General features: G+C 40.6%; 1 protein-coding gene across 1 annotated transcript in view; it reads right to left on the reverse strand.

Annotated features, from left to right (window-relative positions):
• The window catches only part of LOC126187660 (protein scarlet-like), a 130,126-nt gene that overhangs the window by 38,356 nt on the left and 71,153 nt on the right, over nt 1-20,617 (reverse strand). Inside the window, exons 10-11 of the mRNA XM_049928877.1 lie at nt 6,753-6,858; nt 899-1,120 (exon numbers count right to left, since the gene is read on the reverse strand). Coding sequence (XP_049784834.1) covers nt 899-1,120; nt 6,753-6,858 — 328 coding nt within the window. The remainder of the gene's footprint in view (nt 1-898; nt 1,121-6,752; nt 6,859-20,617) is intronic.

Raw genomic sequence — 20,617 nt, forward strand, 5'->3', positions numbered from 1 at the left:
CAGATCTTTGCATGAGAGCTCTGCTTGGTGATGTTTACATCACAATAGCTGACCCTGGCCACATTGCTTTCCAATTTTAGTAGATTTGTGGGATTCTTTTGTGAAGAGTTTTAACCTCAACATTAACAAACCTTATATCATTGGAATCATCTTTCCAAGCACTTTAGAGTGTTGTTAAAAACATATGTCATTCCATTTTTAAAAAAATAATATTTGCTGCAATATCTCAATTGATACATCACTGACAATCTCTGCACCAAGCACCCATAAGCTCCTCCTTGATTGATACAAAAGTTATCATGCTTTATCACATACCAAAGTACATGCCTCTTAGCATACTATAATTTGGCAAAAACCTCATTTCAGTACCTGGGGCTGCTCATGAAACAAAGGGGGTGTTACATCTTAAGGTGTGGCAACGGCCTTGCCGCAGTGGCTACACCGGTTCCCGTGAGATCACCGAAGTTAAGCGCTGTTGGGCGTGGCCGGCACTTGGATGGGTGACCATCCAGCCGCCATAAGCTGTTGCCATTTTTCGGGGTGCACTCAGCCTCGTGATGCCAAATGAGGAGCTACTCGACTGAATAGTAGCGGCTCCGGTCAAAGAAAACCATCATAACGACCGGGAGAGCGGTGTGCTGACCACACGCCCCTCGTATCCGCATCCTCAACTGAGGATGACACGGCAGTCGGATGGTCCCGATGGGCCACTTGTGGCCTCAAGATGGAGTGCTACATCTTAACGTGACTCATACCAGTAATGAATGAATATTACTCCATTATTCTAGTTTGCAGTCAATATTTAGTATGTGTATAAGCTGAATCAGAATGCACTGCTGTTACATTTCTCACAAACTTAGCACACATTGTCACAATTAGAAGTTAAAAAACTACTCACCGCTGCTATGACCTTGGATATGTAGTATGCTGATGAGGAGTATAAGTTGCTTTCTCTTAGGAAAATAGGAATTTCATAGGGGAAAGTGTAGAGCACACTGTATGCACTATAGAAGAACATTTCACTAGAAAGAAGATACAGCAGCCCCCTGAAGTCTTGCATTCCCTCCTGAGTTTCTGGACTGACGCCCTGGTAGAAAGTGGCTACAACTGTAGTGGTTGTCTGAAATAGATCATATTGAAACATGCAGTTATATAAAACTTTGCACTCAAACCATGAACCCAAAACACTATTTTAAATATTCAAGATATATGAGATCATTAATAGTTTTGTTTGGTCATTGCTTGGCAAATAATGAAATATTCAGGAAAATGTGAGACTATTATCTTCATTTCTGTTCTCCAGATTTTATTGTTACATTTGTTCTCTTCAAAATAAAGTGAAAACAGCTATATACTCTTTCCAGTTTAATACATGTGCTCTATTTGTAGTCAGCAACCACTGTGTCTAGTAAAGTTACCATTAGGAACACAATTTTTGGTGACCCAGGCCACATAACTGAAATGAGCACCTGCACAATAATATGTGACAACTTCACTGCTTACAGTTATTTGTAAAGGCACTAAGCATGAGACCAGCAGCAGAAATTATGTCATATAGTTTCTGTAACAATAACTGTCATGGTCAATTACCCATCATCATTGTTCACCATGAGGGACTCTCTGCCAAGCTCAGGTGTTACTACAATAGATGTAGTAGTTAACATGACTGCTGCAAAGATGCTGCTGATTTTCCATGCTGTGGTTTGCTCACTTACAGAATCAGTTTACCATAGTTCACATTAGTTCTGATGATAAGTGCACAGCTATGCTGCTGCATCTCTCAGTGAGCAAATGGCTGCAGAGGTTCAAAATAGCTTCATCAGCAGTCGGGGATAAATACAGCACCATTAGACATATATTCATAAACTACTTATCACAATCAGAAACTAACTGTTTTGAGAAATCCACATGCACAGGAGCACTAGACAATCACACATTGTAGCAGCCACTGTGTTTCCTCCAGATGCTGGTGAGCTATAGGATCAATGATTATATCCTAAGGAAAATTAAGTTGTCACACTTGCCTGAAAATGCATAAAAAATCTTAAGTCAGTGCCAGGAACCTCCACACTTCAGCATAGACAACAGATCATATCACAAACATGTATCTGGCTATTGGTGGCAGTGCTATTTCTACAAAAATACACATCTTCATAGAAGAGTCTAAGACAGTCATGGCCCACCAGTCATAAGGGATAGTTATAAAGTACTTCATTCAAGGCACCTAAGTCCCAACTGGGCCTTTCAGTTATAACTCTGTGATGATAGTAGGTTGGATTCTAACAGCAGAGACTGTAATTTTGGTGCAATATTCCACCACTGTCTGTGCTACATCTCTTGGGTTCATCTAGATACAATAATTCACATCTGCACTCCACAAGCCACCTTATGGCATGTTTTGGGTGGTATCACTGTCACGTCTTTCCTTTTCTGTTACAGCTATGAGTGGTGCATGGGAAGAATAATCATTGGTAAGATTCTGTATGAGCTTAAACCCCTCTACTTTTACTGAAATTGTTCATTTTTGGGATTCGTATAGGGAGGCATCAATATGTTGGTTGACTTTTCTTGAAATGTATGCTCTGGAATTCTAACAGTAAGCAACACTGAGATTCACAACACATCTCATGTAATGTCTCCCATTGTACTTGGATGAGTATCTACATGACACTTTCACACTTAGTAAATGATCTTTTTTATTTCTTCTTTCAATCCTACCTGGTAAGAGTCTCTGACTGAGGAGCAGTACACCAGTTTCAGTCAAATGCGTGTTTAATAAGCTATCTCCTTTGTGGGTAGAGAATTTGTCCAGTGAATCTCTAGCATCTGCTGCATGGTCATTCCAGTTTAAATAATGCTGTATGCTTAATTCCAGGTATTTAATGGATATGAGAGTTTTTAGTGATTACACAGCAATTTCATAAGCAAACAATAATGGGCCTTTCCATTTGCTTATGCACAATATGTTACATTACATTTCTTTATGTTGAGGGCCAACAATCTTTGCACTGATTGTCAATACTATGCACATCTTCCTGAAGTTCATAACACTTTTCTAGCATTGGGTCTTCTCTAAATTCCACAGCACATTCTATGAGCAGCCATATGGAGCTACTGACCTTATTCACTAAGTCATTTATAAACGTTGTGAACTGTAAAGATCCCATAATATTCCTCTACAGTATACATGAAGTTATTTATACATCTGAAGATCTGTCTTAATTAAGAATGAGATTTATTATGATGCCAGTAACCTGATGCCTCTCATCCTGCTCAAAAATCCTTTTGATGGCCACCTACACTTACTATGGTGAACTTGATGGATCTATGGACTGTGTCTAGGAATCTACACCATTTTCTGCTTCTTCTTCTTTATCTCCTCCACAATTATCTGCTAGGCAGTCTGGTTTTCAGCTGGTGCTTTACAGTTATTGTATACTATTCTTTGTAGGTCTTCTTCATCATGATGTATGGACCTTGTTTTCAGTCAACTGTACTATTGTACCCCAAAACTTCTATATAATATTTTCTATAGTGACTCTTTATTACTCCACAAAGCCGCATGCACTACCAATCTCAGTCTTGCTAACTTTATTATTTTTTTAATATGTCAGTTACGATAGCTGATGTAAAATTCATTGTCATACGATCATATCCACCTTCCTTCTTCACAGCAGAAGCTTTCATTTGGTGGAGTATGTCTTCTCAAAGCTGTTCAAAATATTGATATGCCTTATGTTTAGTGGCCAAGATTCTTGTTCAGATGGTAGCATTGATCTTATAAATGTTTTTCTACATGATTAATTCAGAGGTGTGAGATAGAAGCCTTGAGAAAGTGATTTTGTTGGGGCAAAATAAGTTCCATTGGCTATCACTAATAGTTCAACATATTTATCATTGCTGTGGTTGATGATCGCTCCCAAGTATTTAAATAGCTCAATTTTCTCAAATTCACCCCCTAGTTATGGTTACTGAAATCAACATCTTCCCTGTGTGGATCCTGTCACAAACCTAGTTTTTGATCTTAGATTCACTGATAGTCAATCCCATGCAATGAATAAATCCTCCATTGCCTTTGAGCTCTTTTGATTGTATTTATATCAGTAATGGAGGGCAATTAAACTTCTTGGCTGATCAAAGCTGTGTGGCAGAATGGGATGTAAACCTGGGACCTTCATCTTTTGCAGCTAAGTGCTCTACTGGCTGAGCTGCCCAAGCACAGCTCATGACCTGCACACCCAGCTTTACTTTCATCAGTACCTCTATCCTACCTGCCATACTTCATAGAAGTTCTCCTGATGACTTTGTAGGAACACTTTGAGAAATGTAAGCAGAAAAGCTTCTGGGAAGTTTGGTAGGCATGAGGGAGGTACTGGTTAAAGAAGAGCTATGAGGGTAGGTAAAAAAAGTAAAGTTTTATGGTGTAAATGTTTGGGAGAATAATAGGCCAGTTGGCTGAGCACCTACCTGCAAATTCAAAGGTCATAGGTACAAATCCCAATTCAGCACGCAATTGTAATATGCCAGGAAGTTTCAAACCAGTCCACACACCATTGCTTTGCACTGATCTGTGGATGATCACACCTTGCTCAGCAGCTTATTTTTACATATCACATATTCTAGAGCTAGTGTTAGCATACCTCACTGTGAATATCGGATGATTCAAACAAGCTTCTATGAATACTTATCATTTTTCTTATATTGCTCAATGCCACCTACAACCATCTCGTCAGTTTGTCAGGAGTTACCATTTCTCTTATCTCTTAGTAAAATTTTTCTCTACTCACATTATCATGTACAGTTTCAAAGCTGTTGACTAAGTGGTGGTGCCAGTCTCAAACCAAATTCATTTTCTAATGTTTACATCAATGTGAATATCTGCCTCCTGTTGCCTTCCCAGGAGAAATTCACTTTTATATGGACCACTCTCACTCTGAATGACTGGAAAATACCTTATACCTCAAGTTTAGGCATAGTATTTGTTGTTGACAAATATGGCCATACCATATGTGATTCTCTCCCAACTGAGGCCATCCATTCCTCTAAGCACAGATGTATCTGTTTCTTGGAGATGAGACTTTTACATGTGCTATGAGTCCCAGGTCATCCATATAAATCTTGCAACCACTGACATTACACAGCAATAAGTACCGCATTTATCGGTGAGGTTTTACTAGATCTGTTGCCTTACCTTGCACTTGAGATTGTAAGCATGTAGCAGTTGACTTATAAGTGGTACTCAATTCCCTTGACAGACTCTGCAGTCTTTTGCTTCAACAGATGGGTTCTCTTCTCTCTCTGGCAGTGCTAGTGAAACATAACTGGACAAACTGAGGTCTTCCTTTTGTTTGTTTCCACAAATTTGTGTGTCAGTCTTTCTTATGCTGCTGATGTCAAATACATAGTCACACTGGTGGCTTGATGTTTGCAGTTTTTATTGCTTTGGTGCAGACAGATATTTTTTGTGTTGTTAGACCTTGCAAAAGTTGATCTGGTGGCTACTGGTTTGGGAGCAGTTGTCTTACAAGTACCTCAGATGAAATGTCTATTCATTCTTGAACTAAATTTCTATCCCTGTATGGTGATCACACAGTCTTCTTAACTGTTGGCAAGTGAAATGAACTGAGGTGGGCAGCTTTGGTGACCTGATTACCTTCTCCACTTCATTATACAGCACTACATTATTGATTTTGAACTTCTGCACTTTATTTTCTTCCATTGATATGGGGAAGTCATGGCTCCATACTATGTGGCTGTTGGAGCATTTCACGTATGTAGGTGGAGTTGTGCATGTGATACCTAGCAAGTGGCGTGCCTTGGCACTGTTGCCACACTTAGCTGGCCTATTATAAACCAAATGTTATTTTTTCCACACAATTGGCAGTTGAAACACTAAAAGGCTAAAGTAGGCTTTTTCCTTCTTTTTTTAACCTAATAGTGGTTTGTTCTGTCTTCACAATAATTTTGGTTAACTCAAGTTCCTTATTTCCTGAGACGTGTATCATTGTTACGTTATACTTGGCAGAGGTTACTAAACTGTGATACTTGCAAAATAAACCATCCACAAATGCAAGAACAATATGACTACCAAATCCAAATGGCCAGCAGAGTTTTCTGTTGTGTTTGCCATTTATAATGATTGAGGGGGCACCTAGAGCTTTATCAAAAGACTATTAACATGTGAGCATTGTCACCTGAAAAATGTAATCTTGCAGTCTATATTGATAGCAGACATGGATTCTGCATCCAGTTTTAGTATCACTTAAATTTATCTGTGGTGCTCTACAGACATGTGATAATGTTTTTATGGACAATAAAAGGTTCTGCAAGCAGATGTAAGCTGTAAAGACATTCCATTATTTATAAATTTATGAACTACTTTTCTTTCTTTTTTCTTAATACTTTGTTTCCTTCAGAAATTCATACAATATAATACTGCAAAAATTTCTCACACTAGAAAACATATTGAGTATTGTTTCTAAAATAATCATAAGGCACAAACTGTAATTTCCTTATTAGATAGAAGATAGACATTTAGAGAAGAAAGAAAATATATAATGTTTCACTGAATAGTCAGGACGTTTAGGGTGGTATGGAAATATTTTTAAAAAAGCAGAAAAAGAGGGAAACATTTGTGGAATAAACTGACAATTGATAGGAATTCTAAGATGTTATACAGCTTGACAGCAAAACAAAATATTATAAAATGTAGCACGCACTTAAAATAATCATAATAACATGCTGACACTAACCAAGAACATAATAATTTGGAGAGCATGTCCAAAATATGATCTCCTGGAATCTTTCATTGAACGCCATATCAACCAGTAAAACTGAGACAGCCAATTACAGTGGGATCTAGAAACAAAATTATTTCATCCATAAACAGTTCAAAATAAACTATAAGAATATAAATTAGATGCTTGGAATATCAAAGAGTTTAGATGGTAACATAAAGTTAGTTCATTACATTAAACACTATCATGTTATCCGTTTGGTGTGCCTAGCAAAATATGTTCTGTGCTGACCTCAGTATTAATTTTATGAAAGATTTGGAACATAATCATTACTGTTTCCAATAAAAACACTAATATATGAGCTATACTGGCAATCTTCGCAAAAGTGATTGGCAACCCTTCTGGTAGCTCAGGTGTGTTTACACCCTACATGACCCTTGTATGCCTCAGCATCACAGAATCCCCTTATCGCAGTAACAGATGGACATCAGGCAGTGGTACCAGTGCTAACAGAGACTGCAAATCCCAAGGTACCTATACACACTTGCCACACACAGGACCAGAAAACAGTACCATGAGTATTCCGCCACTGGCCACTATAAAGGTTGGTGCCAGAGCTACACAAGTCATTGCTTCCAGCTTTGGGAGAACCTCCTAGCTTCTGAGTGGGTGTTATTCACCACATCATCTTAGGACACTCTTGAGTCTCATTGTAGGGACCGACACCACTGTACTCAGCCTTCATCATTGTTCCTTTGGCACAGTCAGGCTGTACGCCGGATGGACTTTTCTGCTCATACGCTGGTGTTATTCTGATCAGCTTATTCAGACAGAATATTTTCCATACAAGTGTATTTGTCTATGAAGATCCTAATTGTATTACTTTGTCAGACTCTGGAATCATCATACTGTAAAGTCTTCATACCTGTGAGACATTGTAATTACGATTTTGTTATTATTGTTCAAGCAGACATTTCATTCTTTGGTCAATAAACTTTTGTAAACTTTGTTCACTGTTTTCCCTGTGTTGGTGTGAGCAACTTATCAGTATGGAATCAACCAAATCAGTGCAGCCAAGAATGAGCAACTACTCTTAACATTATAACATGTTTACTAACTGCAACAGTTTGATAAAAATAGTTCAAATGGCTCTGAGCACTAAGGGACTTAACTTCTGAGGTCATCAGTCCCCTAGAACTTAAAACTACTTAAACCTAACTAACCTAAGGACACCACACACATCCATGCCCAAGGCAGGATTCGAACCTCCGACCGTAGTGGTCACATGGTTCCAGACTGTAGTGCCTAGAACCGCTTGGCCACCCCGGCTGGCACAACGTTTTGACCAACAGTTTACAGTGACCATGTGAATATTGTGATCAAAGGCTACAAATAAAGAAGTTCAGTTATACGAAGTATTTTTCAATAATGTGAAAAACCATTCTTGTTGTAATCTTCATTTGTAACACTGATTTGAAGGAGCCATCCATGTTAGTATATCCTGTGCAAGCCTCTTTGTGTCTGAATAACTACTGCAATCTATATCCATTTGAACCTGTTTACTGTATTCATGCCAAAACCCCTTTCTATAATTTTTACATGTCACACTTCCTTCGATTGTAAAAAATGACTGTTCCTTGATTCCTCAGGAAGTGTGTTATCAATTGAGTCCTTCTTTTAGTCAAGTTGTACCATAAACTACTTTTTCCTCAATTCAATCCAGCAGCTCCCATTAGTTATTTGACCCACCCATAATATCTTTGGAATCCTTCTGTAGCACCACATTTCAAAAGCTTCATCCATGTTTCACTTCCATTCAAGGCTTTCCAGGCAAATACTTTCAGAAAAGACTTCCTAACACTTGAATTTCTATTAAATGGCAACAGATTCCTCATTTCAGAAATCGTTTTGTTGCTATTATCAGTTTGCATTTTATATTGTCACTATTTATTTTATATTATCTCAATTTTTTACTATCATCATTTATTTTGCTGCCGAAATATCAAAAATCATCTGCTACTTTTGATGTCTCATTTCCTAATATAATTCCCACATCATAGCCTGATTTAATTCAACTACATTTCATAACCAATAAATTATGATTGAAGTCCACATTCAGCCCTGGAAATATTTTCCAGTCTAAAATCTTTTTCTTACCATTATGTAACCTAGAGTGGTGCCACTTAACGTCACTATGGAAACAAAATAGCTGGTACAACATTTCTGTCAACTGCAGTGGCACCACTACCCAGAGGGGATTTGTCATTAGGAGCGCAATCTGATGAGATCACACCAGAATCCATTGTACAAGCTGCACCAGTGCCAGTCTGAATCAACTATGACATGATTGGTGGAGCATACGGTGAGTATGCTATGGTTTGGCTAACATGTTTATATCATGGAATCTGTTTGTCATAGGTACAGTGTGGACTGGATTTTGCTTTGGAATACAGACTTAAGATTGCTTGCACTGTTTCCAAGGGGCATGTTGTATGTATTTCCTGTTGTGAATAAACTGGGTTGAGTCCCCAATGGTTGTGTCATTTCTGTAGTTAGGCAAGTTGTTCAATAACTTCTTAGAAAAAGATAGAAAAACAGATTATTTTGGGGATTTTTTAAAAATATAATCCCCTTTTTACCCTACACATTATTCCAAGTGTAGCTCCATCTTTTTTAAGCCATCCAAAAAGAAGAATTTCAGGAAGTCTACAAAATAGGCATATGTTGGGCAATGACCTCATTGTTTAATGTAAACCATCATCTGCAGAGGCATTTTTTCAAATTTGGAAAGAAAAAAGCACACTGTGGACCTAATACAGTGAATATGGTGGATGTTGCAATAATTCGAAGTTTATTCCCTAAGTTTGGTTATCAAATTTATGTATATGTGCTCATGTACGTTGCCATGATGGAAGATGATCTGTTACTATTTCACATGAGGATAGTTTTCCTAAATTTCTTTACTCAGTGGTGCAATAATGATACACAATACTCTTCAGTTATTGTCTGTACTTTTTTCAGGTAATTGACATGGATGATTCCACATGCATCCCAAAAACCCGCACCCATTGCCTCATGCCAATTTCAACATCTTTGCCTTCTTCAAACCCCTTTGCCTTTAAAAACCTACTTTTCTGATTGTTTCTTGGTCTCTGGACTGTGGTTGTATCCATTTTTTATCCACAATTATGTGTCAATGCAGAAACCCAACAGGATCTCAATGGACAAGTGACAAAACAACCTCGGCATTGACTATACAATTGTGTTTACTGTCATCTGAGAGCAAATGTGGCACCCATCTTGCCGAAATTTGTTTTATATCCAATTTTTTGTACAAAACTGAAAATACTGTACCTTGCAATATGTGTGTGCCTCAGATGTATCACACACTTTGATTCACTGATCATTCAAAACCATATCGTGGATTTTGTAGAGCCTTTTCCAGATGGTCATTTCCATCCGATGTCCTAAATTATGAAAACCAATTCTGATATGTAACTATGAAAATAGGTTTATGGAGAGATGAAATGGTATGTGATTATAACACATTCTATAGTCCTATCATTTCTCCATAATTTCTTTCTGTGGGCTGCTTGAATTCATCCAAGCTGACTGCACCTTACGCCCCTGCCCCCCTTTTAAGGCCAAAATCTATTTATGCTCTTGTAATACAATAATAACTGAAGCTAGGAGTTCCATGCACAATTAAATCTTAAAACAGGCATGCATTCATCCATTATCAGATAACCAAACACGAGATGACCAAAGAGAATTCCATCTTTTGTTGTGATCCATTCCTCACATTTTAGTACAAGATCAGTATTCTTCTGTGAAATTTGTTATTCATAGTATCCATGGAACAGTCAGTCCAACCATCATAACTAATGTACTTGTAAATAAATGTCATATAAATGACACTGTGTGTTGTATGTTGTACAGGAGTTTATTAGCATCAAAGACTATATAACCATATTATCATGGATAAATACAAACTCATTAATGAGTTTACATATGTTAGAAGTCCAGTTGAAATCAATGCATGAATCAATGTTAAGATGCCGAAAATGCAGCTCATTGAATTTGTTAATTCTGTTTTGTTTTACAAGGGTTGACTGAAAAGTAATGCCTCCATCTTCATAACTCTTCAACAGTTGGCAGAATTGGTATGCGGCAGGTACTGCCTTGTTCAGTAGCCTCTTCTCTACACTCCAGTTGTCAAGAAGCCTTAGCATTGAACAGTTGTGTTGTTACAGTGTAAAGTATAGAACCCTGCGCAGAGGGTCGGTCAATGTGATTTAAGCAACGGGCAGTCATTGAATTCTTGACAGCAGAGTGTGTCACCTGAAAGGAGATTCATCAGAGAATGAAAGCAGTTTATGTTGATTGTATTGATGTGAGTACTGTGTGTCATTGGGTGATTAAGTTTAAAGATGTTGAGGTGGGACCATCTAACCTGCATGACAAACAAAGAGTTGGGTGACCTGTGACAGCAACCATGGAGTTTCACAAGCAAAATGTTGACAGATTGATTCAGGATGGTTGTCATATCACTCAGAGAGAAATTTCAAGCACAGTTGGTATTTAAAAAGAACACGTGGGTCACATTATTGCTTTGCTTGGCTATTGGAAGATCTGTGCATGATGGGTACCCCAGATGCTGACTCCTGAAATGAAAGTGCACAAACTTGAAATTTGCCAGGAACTCCTCTCATGTTACAGGAATGAAGGTGACACCTTTCTCCATTCAATTGTGTCATGAGACAAAATGTGGGTACACCATTATGACAGAACTGTGAGACTGTGGTTGTGGAAACAGTGTCGACTTCTTCTTTGTTGGCTTTTGAAAACTTGTTCATCGTTGGCAGAAGTGTATCCAATTGGTTGGTGATTATGTGGCAAAGTGAATATTGGTAATTAAAGATCACATTCTGAGGATTGTTTCTGTGTTTGATTTATTAAAATATCCCCATACAAACCCAATTAACAAAGTTGGAGGCATTACTTTTCATTCAACTCTTGTATAAATAAACTAGATGAGTACCTGGTGCTGCTGGAGTATGTATATACACTCCTGGAAATTGAAATAAGAACACCGTGAATTCATTGTCCCAGGAAGGGGAAGCTTTATTGACACATTCCTGGGGTCAGATACATCACATGATCACACTGACAGAACCACAGGCACATAGACACAGGCAACAGAGCATGCACAATGTCGGCACTAGTACAGTGTATATCCACCTTTCACAGCAATGCAGGCTGCTATTCTCCCATGGAGACAATCGTAGAGATGCTGGATGTAGTCCTGTGGAACGGCTTGCCATGCCATCTCCACCTGGCGCCTCAGTTGGACCAGTGTTCGTGCTGGACGTGCAGACCGCGTGAGACGACGCTTCATCCAGTCCCAAACATGCTCAATGGGGGACAGATCCGGAGATCTTGCTGGCCAGGGTAGTTGACTTACACCTTCTAGAGCACGTTGGGTGGCACGGGATACATGCGGACGTGCATTGTCCTGTTGGAACAGCAAGTTCCCTTGCCGGTCTAGGAATGGTAGAACGATGGGTTCGATGACGGTTTGGATGTACCGTGCACTATTCAGTGTCCCCTCGACGATCACCAGTGGTGTACGGCCAGTGTAGGAGATCGCTCCCCACACCATGATGCTGGGTGTTGGCCCTGTGTGCCTCGGTCGTATGCAGTCCTGATTGTGGCGCTCACCTGCACGGCGCCAAACACGCATACGACCATCATTGGCACCAAGGCAGAAGCGACTCTCATCGCTGAAGACGACACGTCTCCATTCGTCTCTCCATTCACGCCTGTCGCGACACCACTGGAGGCGGGCTGCACGATGTTGGGGCGTGAGCAGAAGACGACCTAACGGTGTGCGGGACCGTAGCCCATATTCATGGAGACTGTTGCGAATGGTCCTCGCCGATACCCCAGGAGCAACAGTGTCCCTAATTTGCTGGGAAGTGGCGGTGCGGTCCCCTACGGCACTGCGTAGGATCCTACGGTCTTGGCGTGCATCCGTGCGTCGCTGCGGTCCGGTCCCAGGTCGACGGGCACGTGCACCTTCCGCCGACCACTGGCGACAACATCGATGTACTGTGGAGACCTCACGCCCCACGTGTTGAGCAATTCGGCGGTACGTCCACCCGGCCTCCCACATGCCCACTATACGCCCTCGCTCAAAGTCCGTCAACTGCACATACGGTTCACGTCCACGCTGTCGCGGCATGCTACCAGTGTTAAAGACTGTGATGGAGCTCCGTATGCCATGGCAAACTGGCTGACACTGACGGTGGCGGTGCACAAATGCTGCGCAGCTAGCGCCATTCGATGGCCAACACCGCGGTTCCTGGTGTGTCCGCTGTGCCGTGCGTGTGATCATTGCCTGTACAGCCCTCTCGCAGTGTCCGGAGCAAGTATGGTGGGTCTGACACACCGGTGTCAATGTGTTCTTTTTTCCATTTCCAGGAGTGTATTCAAATATTCTATTAGTCTGTCTCCCCCTTCCCCTTTCTCTGACAATCTCCACCATCCCCTTCCTCTGCCCACATCCTCCAGTCCTCCCTCTCCCATCTCTTCCTTTCCCCTCTCTCTGTCAATTCCCACTATCTATGTCCATCTCCTCCTCTTCCTGTCTGTATCTGTCTCGTCCTTCCCCCTCCCTGTCTGTCTATCTCCTTGTCCTCCCTTTTCTATCCATTTTGTCACACTCCCTTCAATAGGAGGCTGGTGGTTGAACCTGTATGTATTTCTTTCCAGAGTGTAACTAATATGTGTACCAAATCTGATTGAAATCAATCCAGGGGTTTAGGATGAGATTTTCACCCATTGTTTTTCTTACATAGGCATATGTCAAATATATTTCACACACATTTCACAAATATTTGTACACATATCTCACCTGTTCATCTAATGAATTTTGCTCTCCAGTTTCATTTTCAGCCAGCTCATTGTTTGTGATTTATCTCCTCAACTACGTGCCCATGTGCTGTATGGTGATATAATTTTGCAGGTACATCCAGTAGCATATGTAAACAGAAGGGAGAATGAGGAGATGGACAGACAGCAATGGGAAATAAGGAGATAGGCACAGGTAGGACGAGGAGATGGACAGAGACAGGGGAGGAGGAAATGGACAGAGCGCAAGGAGAGATGGACAGAGAAAGGGAAGAGGAGGAGATTGACACCGACAGCAGAAGGAAGACAGGCACAGAGATGGGGAGGGAGATATGAACAGGAGGAGGAGGAGGAGGAGGGGGAGGGGGAGGAGGAGTTGGAGGAGGAGATGGACAGAGGAAGGGAAGAGTGGGAGATGAACAGAGAGAGGGTGGGGAGGAGGACATGAAAAGGAAAGGAGTGGAGATTAACAGGTTCTTGGGTGGAGGAGGTGGACATAGAGAGTGGGCAGGAGGAGATGGAAAGAGTGAGGGGGAGGAGAAGAAGACTGACAAAGATAGGTGGAGGAAGAGATGAAATTAGAGGGGAGAGGAAGAGATGAACAGTAAATACCTGGGCAATGCTGGGTTTCTCAGCCATACTGTTGAGAATAAGTGTGTTATACTTTTTTAAGGAAAACTTTTCTTGCTTAACTTTTTATAGCATGTACTATTTGTATGAAGGCCTCCCAAAAGCAAAATATGTACATAAAATTTAAAAAAATAAACAAATATTTTTTCAGAATAAATGAAAAATGAGCCTTTGTAAGGTCATCTTTAACAAATTGGACCTCCCCTCCCCCCTTTATGACAAAATCCTGGCTTTTCCAATGTTTAGTGGACAACATGAAGGGTGGGATACTTACTGCCAAAGATTGATGTTATATGTTTTGGTCTGTCAAATTTCCAACTCAGAAAGACAAAAGACCATGTTCTTATCAAGAAATCCCAAATTCTTTCACCTAATACAGAAATTGGAGCCCTTAACAAGTCTAGTAGAACTTTATTTTCTTTATTACAACATTTTTTGGAAGGAAAAGGAAAAAGAAAATGGGGCCGCCATCAGTTTTAAGATGATTAGACTGCCAACCTACATGTAATAAGTAGGAATTGTCATTTTCAAATGTTTGTAGGGACACAACCATGCAGACTCAGTAATCAAGGACATTCTAGTATTTCACTCAGAAGTGAGAAACAATGTGTTGAGTAAATCAGATCCTTCTATGATAGAAGAAATGCAAATGGCTCACACCTACAAAACTGCCCACTCAGCCCAGAGTTTGTTTACACTGGAAGAAGATGCCACCATCATGTGGTATGTCACACCACCTTCAGCAGGGACCTCATTTGCTTTGCAGTCCAGATGGCTATAAACAACTTTAACAGTGGGGATGGGCCATGTCAACAGCACCTCCATTATCCATCTGTAAATATCGTTTCCACACACACAGCATGTGCCCCCATCAGTGTACAACATGGAATGGGTGTGGCAAAAGAGGACACTTGCAAGGGGGGTATTTTAAGAGTTCCATGGCAAATGTGCCCCAGCCTGCACAAGTGGACCAAATGAGTGAAAGTCTACAGAAATACAGGTTTCTCAGAATGCACACAAGAATATGTACTTAGATGTGTTTATTGGCAAACATGCTGCAAGGCTACTCTTGGACAGTGGTGTTTTGTGTCCTTCCTAAGCCAATATACGTACTTAAGTTTAGGGTTTCCCCCTTTGCAGGTAGTCATGACAAATACACTGGTGCCCAAAATTAAAGCAATAAACCAAAGTTTTTGCAAGGTTGCATTTACGTTGCCACAAAACAATATAATCACGTGACAGTGAAGTAGAAACAATATAAAGAATACAGAACATAAATAACTGCTACATGCATAATGGTAAACGAAAATGTTCTTCATTTTTTTTCGAAATTAACAGATTTACACACACATTCTGACAATAATTAATGCATTCAGTATATGTGTGACCACCACTGGCAGCAATACAGGCCTGAAAAATGATGGGGCATGCTGTGAATGATGTCACTAACCTCATGTTGAGGCAATAATGCCCATTTTCCCTGCGGTCCTGCTCGCAAGTCTTGGAGAGTGGTTGATGGGTGCTGACATGATGAAACCCATGTCCCTAGTGCATCCAAGATGTGCTGTGTGGGATTCAAATCAAGAGAGTGAGCAGGCCACACTGTGCGTACAATATCTTCTGTTTCCACGAAAACATCAACCACCTGTGCTCCATGAGGTCAAGTATTATCATCCAACATCACAAAATCTGAGCTCACAGCACCTTACAACAACTGCACATGAGGTCTGAAGGTCTCGTCATGATACCTGACAGCAGTTAAACCTTGCCAATTTCAAGAAGAGGTGTTTGAGTGGTCAACATAATCCTTGCCAACGCCATTAGGGAACATCCTTGATATTAATCTCTTTCCACAATGTTTGTGTCACAAAATCATGTTTTACATTCCCTCCAGATGCAAATCCATCAAGAATCACTGTCCAGACCAAATCGGGACTCATCTGTGGAAAGAATTTCAACTGTCCATGTGGTTTGTTGAGAGCTTCACTCTAGACGTTCCCTTCTGTGAAGATGCATCTGAGATACACGTACAGTAGATCTGCGATAATGAGGGCCACTCTATCAAAGCCTTCTGTATGCTGTTTGGCTCGATACAACAAGTCCAGTGGATGCTGTGAGGTCTGATGACAGTTGCCATGCAGTACTAAGATGGTACTGTAGTGCTTTTACAGCCACATAATGGCTCTCTCTTTCTGATGTTACAGGTGGACAGCCCCACCCTGACCTTTCAGATAACAGTTTCAATCTCTATAAACTGTTGCCACATATGATAAACAGCAGAATGATTCACATTAAGCCATTGGTCCACATCAGTTTACGACTGTCATTCTTCCATTCTTCCCATGGCCTTCCACTGCAGAGAGCCTGGTAGGCACCTTCTCTGTGCCATACTGCACTGTCGTTAACTGTGTGCATAGTAATTGTGGATGTGGGACCACCCAGCAAAGAGAACCATGTTTCACAGGTACCCTGATGTCATCATTGGCATTGTTATCCATTGACGGGATTGTCATCTGCCATGCAGAATACGGTTGTACGGACATATGGTTAACAGTTTGTATGATTGTATCATAAATTAGACTCAGGAAGGGGAAATAGAGGGTTTCTGCTTCAATTTTGGACATCACTGTATTTGAGGCTATTGATATTGCCGTGTACCCTAGCTAGGAAAGTTTTACTTACTTGCAATCATCACACACAGTAAATTTTCTGGTGCTAACTGACACGGGAGAGAACAATGTTTTGAGATAAACTCTTTCTACACTTTTGGATTTATGGTTCATGAAATAGTGCACACCATACAATACAGAAGGCCTTGTGCTCCCTGAAAGACTCTCTTTGACAAATATTCTCAAATCTTCTCACTTGGATTAGGAAGGAGAACTGATTTTGAAATTGACACTCTTAAAGTGACAGTTGCCCCACATTTTCCACAGCTATCACAGTGCCCTTGGTGCTGTAGCAACATGAACAGCTACCAATACAACACATATCATGGCAGCAGTACCAAGGCCTGCATGCTGACAGACCAGAGGCTGTGGAAACTCAAACCAATGAGCTGCACTGCCAGGCCAACAGATGATGGCACCAGTAACCAGTTCAGCACACCAAGACATGTGTGCAGCTACGATCAATGCAAGCAGACTGAACTATTTCCCATTTCCACAGAAATCAGATAGAGCCAATCACACATGGGGTACCACTATGTGAGGCAACTATTTAGGCTCGTGGTCTGGCTCCATAAGACAGTACCAGTGCATCAAGCAACGTTGGAAAGACTTGCCAGGACATCACTCACTACAAGGTGGATGCCTATCCACTCTGCACATCACTGAGGGACTGGACTTTGTCAACATAATGGTCCCATTCCGGGAAGTGTTGGTACACTCTGCTTCTTTACTGCTTCATGACTTTGACAGTGCTAGACCTAGTTCTGGTAGTATTTACTTGGACTTAGACAATTTCTCTGGTTCTCTTATTGGGACTATAAAGCAAGAAATTCCAAGTGCTGTGATTCTGTTACAATTTTTATACTTTAACATTTCCCTAAGACTCCAGACTTTTTATATTTGGTTTCTGTTTCAGAATTTAACTTTATCAAGTAATTGGGAAAATTTATGCTATGTTTCAGAGTTTAATCTGGTCAAAATTATGGGCTTAAATTGCATGGAACTCTGGAGTTGTCTTTGTTGTTGATCACACTCTTCAACAAGACTCAAGTTTCTTTCTTTGGAAGTTACTGATTACACTATGATATAGCCAGTGGCAGTGCCTGTGTGACATATATTTTGTTTACAATAAAACTCTGTAATTGTGAGTCTGATGTATTTTCATGTGATATTTTTATTGGGATGGGATATATCACTTGGCTCTAAACTAAAGAACACCCCCCCCCCCCAAAAAAAAAAAAAAAAAACCATAGCAGGACAGACTCATTCATGTACACATTTAAACATTGTAACACATACTCCCCATTGTCAATGGGCTTCTCTCCTGATAACAGTAAGCAAACCCAATGACACTCTGAGACTTAGTGGTGATAAAGTCTTTACAAAATTATGCTGTGGCACTTTATATCATAAAAGTGACCTTACAGAAGCATATTTTCAAATCTCTTAGAAACAATGCCACAAGCTTACCTTGTGTTGAATATGCCATATGGTCTTGAGCATTATAATCAGTTACCTTTCAGAAACTCATCAGCCCTGCTGTATACCAGCATTTTACAGTGAGTGAACAGAAACACGGAAAAACAAAAAACCCAACACATTACCGTGATCAACATGCTGCAGGAAAACTTTTGGCATTCAAAATAGCTCCCTCTCATCTTGGAATGGATAAATACAAGTCCTGATGATGACCACAAAGGCTCAATAACACTGAGATCTGCTGAGTGTGGTGCCCAGGAGAAGTGCAATAATTCCTCCTTGTGCTCAATAAATCAGTCCTGGACAATGCAAGCTGTGTGATCAGGGACCATATCACCAAGGAACACAGCCTTGCCACAGAGAAACAAACATTGTACCATGGGATGGACCTGATCAGCCAAAATGATTGCATAATCCTTGGCAGTAATTTGACACTGTCAAGTACCCATGGAGCCCATGGAATACCATGATACAGCTGCCTATATTATGACTAAAACAAAAACTTGGTCAGAAGTTGGAAACAGTGTGGAAACAAGGCTCATCTAACCAAATAACTTACTTCCATTTCTGAATAGCTGATGTTTTCTGGCTTCAGCCCTACATTTTCCTGTTACATGCATTTGCATCAAGGATGAGTGGTTTTGTAATTCCAGCTCACCCTAAAATTTCCTTCTTCTGGAGCTCCCTTCATGTTATTTTGGTACTGACAAGGTTTGTGAGTGCAACATTCAGTTGCGTAGTGATTTTTGTAGCTGTCTTCGTCTTAGTTTTTGTCACAATCCTCTTCGATTACTGTCTGTCACAATTGCTCAACACACATTTTTTTCCATGTTGTGACTTAGTGAACATGTTTTTCCACTTTCTCTGTATGTGTTATAAATCTTTGATATGGTGCATATTGAAACACAAAACAAATCAGTTACTTTCATTATGAAAGAACTTACTATATGAACACCAACAATTTGCTCACATTCAAATTCAATAAGCTGTGACGTAACACACTTACAACTACACAGAACACTGTTCTGACCAAGACTGACACTAGCAACCCATTGAGAACATTGAATAGGTGCTGTTCTTGGTCACATACAAAAGCACAACCTGCAGGCTTGGCTAACATCTGCATTTATGTTCAAGCATGCATTTCTTGCTATATTTCCATATTTTTGTACAATCTCTGTACATCTTCTATCAAGCCTCATCCTGCCTCGGCCTTCCACAGTGATGCCCATGGACATTGACTCATCTCCTTTCCCACTGCTGGCCCCTCCTGACCACCCACCATCTGCATCTTATCACTCAGGGATCATTTTTTTGTGAGGAGGAGATGTAGTGATGCAATCCAACATCACTATGGAAACTGCATAGCTGCTGCAACATTACCGTTGACTGCTGTGGCAACAATTACCCAGAGGGAGCGTAACATTATGAGTGCCCTTTGATAAGACCATGCCATAACCTGGTATATAAGCTGGTCCAGGGCCAGTCTGAGTCAGTTGTGACGAAATTTGTGGAGTGTATGGCAAGTGTGCTGAGGGTTTGGCTAAGGTGTTTACACTGTGGACTCTGTTTGTCATAGATGGACCTTTGGTATGGCATGCACTGGACTTTGCTTTGGAATACATTGGGACATGTCATTTATAGGAAGCCTACTCAGATTGACTTGTATCTGCACGTTGTCACCATCTGGCTCGACATGAAGGGGTACTTCATACCTGGGTTCACATGGCCCATATCATCTCAGGACCCTGAGAGTTTGTCAACTGAGTTAGCCTATCTTGAAGTTACCTTTCATCAGAGTGGTTACAGTGAAGGACAGATCAGACATGCATTATACTACTGACCAGCTGTGCACCAGGTGCGTGATGATAATACCTAGGTGACACCAAAGTCTATGGCCTTTTTGCCTTATGCAGGGAACATTTCAAATAGGATTGCTCATATTTTGTTGAAATATGATGTTAAATATGTTTGTCAACCACCATCTAAGATCAGGGCCCTTTTAGGTTCCATAAAGGATGACCTTGGTTTGTGTAAGGTGGGTGTCTACTGTATTCCTCACAATTGTGGCATGTCATTTAGTGATCAGACTATCAGATCTGTGGAGAATCCTTGTACTGAGGATAAGTGGCACACATCCTTACAACAGCTGAGCAAATCCACCATTGCAGATCATTCTCTTGGCACTGG

Source organism: Schistocerca cancellata, chromosome 5 (genome assembly GCF_023864275.1).
Source record: "Schistocerca cancellata isolate TAMUIC-IGC-003103 chromosome 5, iqSchCanc2.1, whole genome shotgun sequence".
NCBI lineage: Eukaryota > Metazoa > Arthropoda > Insecta > Orthoptera > Acrididae > Schistocerca > Schistocerca cancellata.